This window comes from Pundamilia nyererei, unplaced genomic scaffold (genome assembly GCF_000239375.1).
Source record: "Pundamilia nyererei isolate P.nyererei 1_Seehausen unplaced genomic scaffold, PunNye1.0 scaffold00060, whole genome shotgun sequence".
NCBI classification, from domain to species: domain Eukaryota; kingdom Metazoa; phylum Chordata; class Actinopteri; order Cichliformes; family Cichlidae; genus Pundamilia; species Pundamilia nyererei.
In genome coordinates this window covers 3,141,243-3,151,966 of record NW_005187461.1, presented here as the reverse complement: position 1 = coordinate 3,151,966, position 10,724 = coordinate 3,141,243, and the positions used below count along the sequence as shown (strand labels likewise).

General features: G+C 41.4%; 1 protein-coding gene across 1 annotated transcript in view; it reads right to left on the bottom strand.

Moving 5' to 3' along the window:
- Positions 1-1,632: 1,632 nt before the first annotated feature.
- Positions 1,633-10,724, bottom strand: part of ush1c (Usher syndrome 1C) — a 19,595-nt gene continuing 10,503 nt past the window's right edge. The window contains exons 12-19 of the mRNA XM_005734872.1: positions 9,326-9,391; positions 9,090-9,241; positions 7,864-7,883; positions 4,306-4,347; positions 3,379-3,432; positions 3,192-3,291; positions 1,917-2,026; positions 1,633-1,692 (exon numbers count right to left, since the gene is read on the bottom strand). Of these exons, the coding sequence (XP_005734929.1) occupies positions 1,633-1,692; positions 1,917-2,026; positions 3,192-3,291; positions 3,379-3,432; positions 4,306-4,347; positions 7,864-7,883; positions 9,090-9,241; positions 9,326-9,391 (604 nt within the window). The remainder of the gene's footprint in view (positions 1,693-1,916; positions 2,027-3,191; positions 3,292-3,378; positions 3,433-4,305; positions 4,348-7,863; positions 7,884-9,089; positions 9,242-9,325; positions 9,392-10,724) is intronic.

The following is a 10,724-nucleotide window of genomic DNA, read 5'->3' as shown; positions in this document are numbered from 1 at the left end:
TCTGTTGATTGGCTGCAAGTCTCTATTCTATATGCTATATGCTACACTTCAATAGCTCCCCCTCCATAATAGCTGGAACATCTACTCTACCAGGGATAAGCAAGGAAGAATATGGATCAATTAAGCTTAAAATAAATCATAAAAATATACAGTGTATAATGAAAAGGCATTGACACACACTCGCATAATTATTTTTTATTTTTACATGTATTTTTTTTGCATCACTAACTTAGAAACAGTGTTTAAAAAGGAAAACATGAAGCAGAAAAATCAGCATGCACAACACAACCTCATTTCATGTCCTTTAGAGGAGCTATTGATTACAAATTGTCTTTCCCCTCCCCCCTTTCTTATACTGACAGATGAAAGGAAAGCTCAGGTGTGTCTAAATTAGAAGAAGCGATGAAGATTGGTGGTGACAACTGCATATTGACTGGACCATCCATTACCAAGCCAAGACAGTGACAGCTCATATAGACAGCATGGCTCAATTTTAGAAAGAAAAACCAAGTAAAGACAAAAAGACCATGTTGGGCAAGTTGATGTGTCGTGTTGTGATTGGTGAATCGTGGAAGAATCAAAAATTATAAGCTTCTCAATTAGTCTGGTTTTCTTGGCAGGTTGTAGATGAGATCAAAAGAACGTCCTGCAAGAGAAAAGATCTGTCAGATCTACTTTATTCAACTGCACCAAACACAAACGATTAAATCCGCTGTGCTTTATTAACTGTTAACAAATGTATGCGCTGGAAAAACTTCAGTCACTTCACACTCAGCACTACAGGCCAACACATGCAGCTGAGCACCAAAAACATGAAATCATTTTATTTATCTTTATATCAAAAACACTCCAGATCCAACCCTGGGAATGGGCTGGTTTCAGAACATGTAACAGTCCCATTGAACAACATGAATCAGAATAACTGCTGAAGGCTGGCAGGAGTCCTAGGCTGCTTTTACAAGTGTCCATGACCTCATGAGGTACCATAGAGGCCTTACGTGTATGGATGCGTTTATTTATGACTCCCTGGGTTGTGATCTGACAGATATATGGAGGCACAGGTCACTGATCGCATTAGTTGTAAATGTCTTCACTCAAACAGCATGGTTTTATCACTGGACAGGCTGTCTTGAGGTGACATTTTCTAAATAAGCTGCATATTGTGTCCACATAGAGTTATTGTCACGCTTTCTTTATGTGGCACTAGCCGAGCTATAACAGGAAGAGAGATTCTTTGCTTTCCTCTAAATGACAGGGAGACTGTCACATGCCCTTAAGAACAACAACAAAAAAAATGGGGCCAAATAAAAACAAGCGCCACACCAAACATCCCCGGGGACGTGCAGTGAAGAAGAGGAGGTTTGAAGACTACGTCGATTACCAGGATGAGGGTGAGGTACAGGAGAGGGAGGGCTAGTGCTGAAGTAGGTAGCCATGTCTGTAAAGTGTTGCACTGCCTTCAAACACCTTTCTGTTCACGGTGTGACTGACTGATGCTGACTTAGGGCTGCATACACATGCACACACACGCACACACACACACACACACCTATAAACACCTGAACAAAATCCATTTTATTTCATTAAACTGCTAACAAAATGCTGCATAAATAATAAGAAGAACGTGAATGCTTACACTTCATCCTCATAGTCTTTTGGGGGGGCCACAGCGATCACCACATCGATCCAATCCTGGGGGTGAAAACCAATTTGCATGTGACTGAATCAATAGGAGTTATGAACTCAAGCAGCCCAACTGAATCTACAACACACACTATCAATCACTGTTGATAAGGTTTTTAATGAAAATCAATAAAACACCATGCTGCACTAAGGGGGTGAAATTTCTACTTAACAAAAAAAAGGGGAGGGAGGGAGCATGGCATTTCATTTAATCTGAATCTCTGGAGTCATACCCCTCCACTGCTCCAGGCTCGAGTCAGAGAGTTTTGCCCCTCAGTCAGTGTGGCATCAATCAGGATCTTCCCATTCACAGCCATGAGTTCATCCCCGGGTACAATCCCACCTACAAAGACAGATGTCACAGATATTTAACTGGGCAGCAGCATCAATAGGAGACAATAGCAACACTGCAAATGTAAAAAATAGATATATACACACACACACACACACAGGTTTAAGTATGCCTGGATAACACTGATAACTAATGCAGTGCCTGTTGTCACAGCAAAGGTGCATGTCACAATAAGGAGGTTTATTGATCCCCTTTGAGGTCAGAGACCGTATCACAATGTCCCTGATGATGTAATTTTACTACAAAAAGAACAGGACTGCCACTCATTCAACCAGAGGCACACACACAAATATTCACCTCATATAAATTTTACAAATAAATAAATGAATCTCTGCCACTGAACCCTTGATGACACCTCAATTCATATCAACAAGATAGGGAGAGACCGCCCACGCTAACTTCTGATGCTGATTACAGAAATCACTCAGTTCAGAAAAGAGCTTCAAAGGTTACCCCGAGTAGGATTTCAAAGGGAAAAACACCTCAAGCTTGGTGTGTATGTTGCTGGAACCTGAGGGAGTGGAACACCAGGTTGTAAGACATTTTGATGATGGTCAGCTCATTCTATTATTTCAGGGTCTATACCTTATAATTTCAAGTGCCCTGACATGAATTGGTACAACAAAATAAAGCAGAACTGAACTCCTGTTCTGTTAGGTAGGAATAGGACCTGTTTTAAGGGCATGGGGAAAAAATGCATCCTGGCTGATCAGCTCAGTATAAAAAAAAAACAACAAACTGCTGTTTACACCAGTTTGTATTGTGCATCTCCATGGTGTCCAGCATTTGTTCAGACTACACACTGTTGATGAGTCCGTCTGCCACTAGTCAAGCACCAGATTTGATTAGCAAACCGTGGCAAAGAAAACAAGATGCTTCAAGAACTAATGTGGATGTTTAGGTTTTCCAGCTGTTGACGCTAGCAGGACAAAGTCATGTGGCTTGTTAAGAACAAGCAGTTTAAGTAAACAGACTCAAAGACTTTGACACTTGTATTTAGCGAGTTAACCTTCACTAACATCCACCTTTGCTGAGGTCAACATGCCTGTGAATGAAGCCACTACATCAGTAGCTTTTAAAGCAAAGCTTTAAAAAACTGAAATACAGATTTTTAGAAATCATGACATGCAAGTGTGGAGATTAAAAATGAACTAACCGTGCTTATCAGTAGCACCACCCTCATACACTGCAGATACCACCAACTTCCCCAAAGGAGAGTCTGCTCCCCCCTCCAGCGCCAGGTCAAGGTTTCCATCCTTAAGAATGATAAGCAAACACACCATGAGTCGTTTTCTTGAATATCTTCCTTTTCCTCTCCTCACAGCAACAAAGGCTCTGCCTACCTTTTTGATTCGCAGCTGCCTCACATCTCGGCCGGCTATCTGGTCCGCAGAGAACTATGACAGAGAAAGGATCGCAGATGGAGAGGCACAAACTAACTGATTAATAAAACAATAAATGAGGTGGCAGCATAATGAATAGCTCGCTACTCTTTGAACATGTGTTTAGCCACAAACAAACAATATTTAAAATGCAGGACTGTAGGAAAAAAGATCACTGCAGCTTTTTAAGTTAACGAAAAGCTGCCGGTTTCACATCAAACTGTTAATGATAATTATAATATGTTTGATCTGTTGGCTAGCTACCAGAAATTAGTTATGCAGCAGTATTTAGTCTAGTTTATTTACCGGCTGACACCTGTCACTTATTGATATTATTACTAAATTCGTTTTTTAACCTATCATTTTCTCCCACTTTATAAATTGTGTCAGCAATACCAATTTTTAATGACATCATTAGGTAAGTAATTAGGCCTATCAGCTGTCTTGATTATCTACTGATCACATGCTTGTAAACAAAACCATTAACTTTATATTTTCACAAATATAAAGTTAATGGATCTCTAGTGGTCAAATACAGTAAGACCATTTTTGTTGCTTAAAAGGTTGAATTTTGCAAGTTTGATTTTCATTGATAAAACTGTTGCTGAGATATGACTTTACATCTTTTTTGGAGCCTCACTGCATATTTTAATAGACTGCAATAGCAGAAAGCTTAAAAAAAGACATGATTATATAGGGTCATATGCTATAATGGCTTTTGGGAGGATTTGTCAAAGAATCATCTGCTTTTGTAAGAAACTTTGTGGCTCGTGAAAAAGCAGAAACTGAATTTTGGACTGAATTCCTCTAAACAGTCTTTATTTGTGATTTTATACTATCTGCAGCACATTCTGCATAGCTCTAGTGTTAGGCTTGGCCATACGATACCATGGAGTAGGGGTCAAAGTCATCCACATATTTCTGAAATCCCTGAAAGAGAATCAAAAGGCAGTTTATTAAAAATGATCAATGTGTCAATAGGAAGTTAATAAAGAGCACATCACTGCAGACATGAGCTGTTTAACAAGTCACTGCATGGTGTGCTGGCCAGATTTCCTTTGACAATCACTCCTATGTTGATCTGATAAAGGGGAAACACAGAGTCATTTATTTAAAAAAAAAAAAAAAAAAAAAGCACTTTGGCTTTTAAGGCGTTACACAGTTGCTTTGAAAGTCTCACCCCTTAATTCCATTATCAAGACAATAACTCACACTACACGCACAGGCAGAAAAAACTCACAAATCATTCTAAACGGCTGTTTAATTTCATAGGAAGGAAACAAGAGCAAACGGACATCACATTTACGCAGTTATGAGTCAGAGAGGCTCATTTCCTGTTGTTACACAGTGGCTCAAAGTTGGACATAGAAGACGAACTCATTGGTAATGTACGTTTTTATTTGCTGTGGCTGGAGAGAGGAGCCATCAAGCAATGCAAACAGGTGTAGTGTTTAAATATTAAACTAAAGCCACATGAAAGCGTAAAGCAACCGTGTTCCTTTCTTCTGGTTATGTAGACTGTACAAGAAACACGTCGACAGATATTTCAACCACTTGGAGTCTTCAGTGAGCCTCTATGAGAGAGTTCAAAGCATCACTTGCCATCACTGCTGTAAAACCAAACCTTTGACATGCATTCCTTTATGGAGCAGACAATATCATCGTCTACTCCAAATCAATAGAAGCTCAGCTACATCAGAAGACAGTGATGCACATGGGGAAAAATGAAGAAGCCATCACTGAGGTTTCACTCAATAGCCAAACCTGAGGCGTAAGCATGGAGATTAAAAAAAAGAAAAAAAAGAACAGAAGAAAAGCACTGCAGAGTATTAATGGAGAAGGTGACATATGGATTACTTGTCGCTTGTTGTTTGTTTTAAAAGACGAGTTGAAAGGCACCATCCGTTTCAACATTTCAGGAGGCTGAAACACAAAAGCAGGTAAAGACTTTTAGCCCAGTCTGAACACTTTAAAGATGAAACTTTAGACCAGGTTGAGCAGCAGTGTGTTACTGCCCCCTCTGGTTCAAAGTCCGGGTGACTTCTGACCACATTTAGCTACATTTACCTGTAACACAGTTTCAGCTTACCATCGCTGGCTGTTTACATTGACATTACACTATGCCAGCAACTAACAATTGCTACTAAGAAACTGATGGTTTTATTGATTACAATAAAACATAAAAAATATTAATTCTATTAATGCCATCAAATGTTTTGTTGTGCCCAAAAATGGCTGTTTATTATGAATAATAATCACTTAATGGCTCATTTCAGCATATCAGTGCTGAAGTGTGTTGTTGTGACTCTGTGACAGTTACTGGAAAACAAAGCTGTTCTGTTGAATTTTAAAATGCAGATTTTAACATTCATAAGCTGCCCAGTTTGATCCAAGTTTATTACAAGAAGATTAACTGGTCACCTTTATAATATGAAAACTACAAACTGGGAAACAGCTGGAGAATCAGGGAAACTCATCAGGAGTCTGAGATGAGGCAAAGAGTAATTCTTCAGCCGGCTGATGGCATGCTGTGTCAAAAGTCTGAATGTTTGATGACCCTTTTAAGCTACCAATGGTCTTTATCTTGAGAATATTCGAAAATTCACTGCAGTGCAATGTGTTTATTACCAGGCCATCAGATCGTAGAGCAGGTCTGTGTGGATCTGGGCGGTGGGTCTGTGACTGAGGCAGCATGACAGGCTTAGACATGACCGGGGCCATCGGACGCCTCTGATTGGGGGGACTGGGAGCTAGTTGCTAATGGGGAAAGACCAGGTTTCCAAGCAACAACTGAGCAAAGGGTAGTATTGAAATATATATATATTTGCTTATTTGGAAAAGCACATCATTTTAAATGAACAAAAAAAAGAAAAGAAGAAGGTGCGATTACAAACGTCAGCATGACCTTTTGCAGCAAGACTCACCAGCGGGCTGCTTGAAGTTGAAACACGACTGGCATGGGATGTATTTCTCATTACCTGAGCCACAGTGGAATATAATGAAACTTTCAGCCCTCTGGCACAAACAGACCACTCAGGAAAATATCAGCGCAAGACACTCCAAGACCCACACCCGTTCTCTCAGATATCACACTATGGCTGAGAGTTCAAAAGCATCTACTGCCAACCCCACAGGCCCAACTGCACACGCACAAACATAAGAAGAAAGAAGAAACCACACACTACAAAGAAACACAAGCAGCTCACTGTAGATAGAACGTGCTGCTCTCTCTTCATGCATTAAAACATCCGAACACATAAGAGCATGCACCTAAACCTACGCATTGAAGAAAAACTAATGTTGCTATTGAAGATGTAGCAATCTACATCTTCAATAGCAACTCGCATGTTTCACACATGAGGATCTCTGACCTTTGGACTGGAGGGGTAGGACATTTCACTAGTGTTAGACGAGTAAATCCCTCCTCTGGGGAGATATCTGCCTGCCTCCCACTCACTCCTGGGTTCTGGTGGACTGGGAGGATGCTGGTGATGATGGTTTTGGTACACTCTGATGGTGCCAAGTCGTTCTTCAGAGTGCTGTGGAGGTGGCGGTGGTGGAGGAGGTGGGGGCGGCGGAGGAGGAGGAGGGGGCGGGGGCGGAGGGGGCCGGGGAGCAGGTTGAGGGGACGATGGAGGTCGCGACACACGAGACGGGTAATGAGAGGAAGGTTGGGGGTGCGGCTGAGGTCTCAGCCTCTTATTCGTCAAAGTGGATGAGGCAGATGGAGGTTTCCTAGCATTAGGTGGGGAAGGGGGCCGGCGCTGTGGAGACGCCTGAGAAGGAGAGGGGGGATAGTTATGGATAGTTGGATTCAGGTTGGGCGAGCGTGGAGGGAGAGGCAAGGGAGGGGGTGGCTGGCTGGTGCTGGGCTGGGTGGGGGCTAGTCTTTTTAATGGGCCCCTCAAGCTCTGATCCACTTCGTCCAGGTTAATGTCGTCCAGATCAGTGGTGGCCAGGTGAAGACCACCAGGAAAACGCTTCACTTTTGGCTCAGAAGCAGGGGAGCGTGGCGGGGAGAGCTTAGAAGTCAGAATGAAATGGAAAAAATTTCACCTCACGTTAATTCACCTTTTAAACCATTTCACAATGAATGCACCTTAAGAAAAAAATACCGCCTGAACTTTTCTACCAAATTACACAAAAACATGACTGGCTGAATATTCTGTTCAACAAACAAATGACTGCATTTAATATTCAGCTCATGGTGCAGTCTCCCTGTTTTTGTTCCATGCAAATGAGTGAACTGATGCCACCTTGCTCATTATTGTTGGGCTGCTGTGCCTTCAAAGCAGTATATATGTTCTTTAACCAGTATTTTAAACATTGCATATAAAATTACATTCAGACAGAGGAGGTCTCACTCTGTACCTCGGGGGATTCATTCTCCACACACGAGATCTGCTCCAGTCGTGTCTGACATAGACGCTCCACCCAGTGCTGCACCTTTTCTGACTCCTCTAAGTCTTCCCTCTCCGTCTCTGAAACCTGGTACAGAGTCAGAGCCAGGCAGCATCACACAACAGGAGTCAGTCCTTCACGCGTGCTTGCATGCTGATCTATAAAATAACCGATGTATGCAGCTGAACTCAGCGCTTGCTCCTCTGCACCCCCTCCACATACCTCCTGAACCAGCCGACTGATCTTGAGTTGCTTCTCTCGCTCGTGCATCTCTTCCTTCTCTTTGGCGAGTTTCAGCTCAAACTCCATCTCCTTCTTGTTTTTTCTCTGCTCCTGCAGTGTGTCTGTGTTGGACACTTTCTTCTTTTTCTTCTTTTTGTCTCCTTTCTGACATATCACCAGTTAGTCAGAATACAAGGAAGGAACGGGGACAGGCAAATCTGCCAATCCAAACTCAAAAGCACTGCAGGCAAATAAAGCCTAGTGATACCACACAGTGTATGAATAAAAAACCCTAGCAAACCACTTTCACTTAGTGAATAAAGTTAAAAGCAAAAGCCCTGATTTTAAACGTCTAACCAACACTATAAGAAGACATCACAGCAAACTGAACCCACACAGCTGACAGTACCTTGCGTAATGATGGCAGTTTCCCCTCATATCGATAAAACCAGCCAAATGCTAAAGACAGAAATGAACAGGTCAGGCTTACAAGGATGATTTCAGATTAAACAGTGACATCAAACTCCATCATCCCAGCCAAACAAAGCACTCAAAGAGAGAAATGAATCCATTCATGCTGTCCAAATAAAAAAAAATGAAGTTGTAACTGCATTTCAAGTGATGCAAAACATGTGCTGGCATTAACTTTCAGCAGCTTCTACCAACAAAAAAAACAAATAAACAGCTGGAGTAATAATACAAACATAAGACTCCCATTGTGAAACTGTGATTGGCAAAGGAAATCCTGCACTTGTCTTTGCGTTTGCTGCTTCGCGCAGACATCCACCTACAACAGCTGTCACAATGTCAGCTGAGGCCGCACACTCACTTCTCTGTCCTCCTCGTCCTCCTCATCCTCCTCATCTTCCTCATCTTCCTCAGCGAAAGAGTTGACTTCATCAGCATAAAGAAGAGGTCATAAAAAGCAGCACAGCACACAGCAGCGGCAGAGAGAGAGAGCGCAGAGAAACTGGGTGAATGAAGTAAAACACGAGCGCCTCGCTGGTTTCAGAACGAAACACGGGATTCATGCATTTTAAAAAGAAGACACTGCTGTCGGTCCTTACGAGAACTTTTGGCCTTTGGAGTTGGGGTGGTTCTTGGTGATGGGACCTTTGGACTGGATTTAGGGCTCTTGGGTCTGTCAGTACCATAGTCCTCTTCCCACTCTCTGTTGTGTTTTTTCTCCATAGCTTCAATCCTACAGAGATGTACGAAATTATATACACATTCAAACAATATTTGCGTGGAAGTTCATCACATTTAAAAGTAATGAGTTGTGCACCTTTCCATTTCCTTCTGATAACGCTCCTCCTCTTCTGCAGCTTTCTGAGAGAGCTCCATCTTTCGTCTATAAAACAAACCAATATCTTCTGTTTACACAACATGTTAGTGTACTGGGCTCTAATCAGCAACCAGTGGGTGAAAGGAATATAGATGTTACTTTGACACCCATGAGCCAGCTAAATAATCTACAGGCAACCCATCGGCCTGCAAAATCCCCAGAGAGCAGTTAATTAGGATTCCCACCCCCCACGATCGATCCAAAGGATCCTCTGCCAGTGTCTCGTGTCCATGCTTTGACATTTAGGTGACCATCGTGGTGCAGGTGGTTTTACTGCTTTGGCCGTTTGGTGTCTGCAATTACAACTTGTCTCCTTTTGCGTGTCAATTTATAATATACACACATATTATTCATTCCCAGGTATTGTTGGAGATGAATATTACAACTGAAAGCACTTAGGTTATCAAGTGTATCCTCTGAATTTACAAGCAGCGGGCTAAATTTGTAAATAATTTAATAAAGTGAACATTATAAGATGTATAAGTTCGATCAAAGAGTATTCCTGTGTATTTGTTGATTAATGTTTCTGATGCACACAGCTGGTCATTTTTGCAATCATCTGTTTGTAGATCAGTGGGAAAAGAATAAATAAGTAATCAGTCACTAATTGACTGACTGGATCCAGAGAAGACTGCTTTCTGGTAAATATCAAGGGAACATCAGTCAACGCCTTTCCCATTAGATGATGACATTTCATCTCTGATTATTGACCCAGTTGTTAGTTTACTTTGTACACTTGAGGGCATACTAGGCTGACAGCAGTGCTCTGTGAATGATCACAAAAAATAACCTTCCAGCTGATGAACTGAGTGACTTTGTTCCCCTGTTTGTTACAATAACAAGTAGCAGCATTTTAATAATTGAAAAAGCCTCCTATTGATGTTCGTTATTTGCATAACATTTGCCCGGAGTTCCCATATTTTTGCATAAATTGTTTCATCTGCTTACAAAGGTAGTACACTCTCATTGCCTGATATTGTCTGTGGTTTCAGTATGACCATGCCTTAACATTATGAAATGTAATGAAGGGGAATTTGATAATAATTCATTGGCAATGTTTTATTAAACAGCCCATGATTTTCACATCCAGCTGCAGGAGCAAAGTCAGGGGACCACTCCACACAACCAATGGTGAAGCCTTTTAGAGGGCTAAATTTGCATCTAGTAATTGTGTGACATTTTATCACAACAATTTTTTTGTCAGTGTTCTGTAAAATTTGTTGTTTGCACATTTTAATGGTGGAAAAACTCATTTAAATTGTAATTTACTTTCTTTATTGATTTATATAGCACTCTTCACAGGATAAAAACCACAAAGTGCTTCACAATAATATAAAAC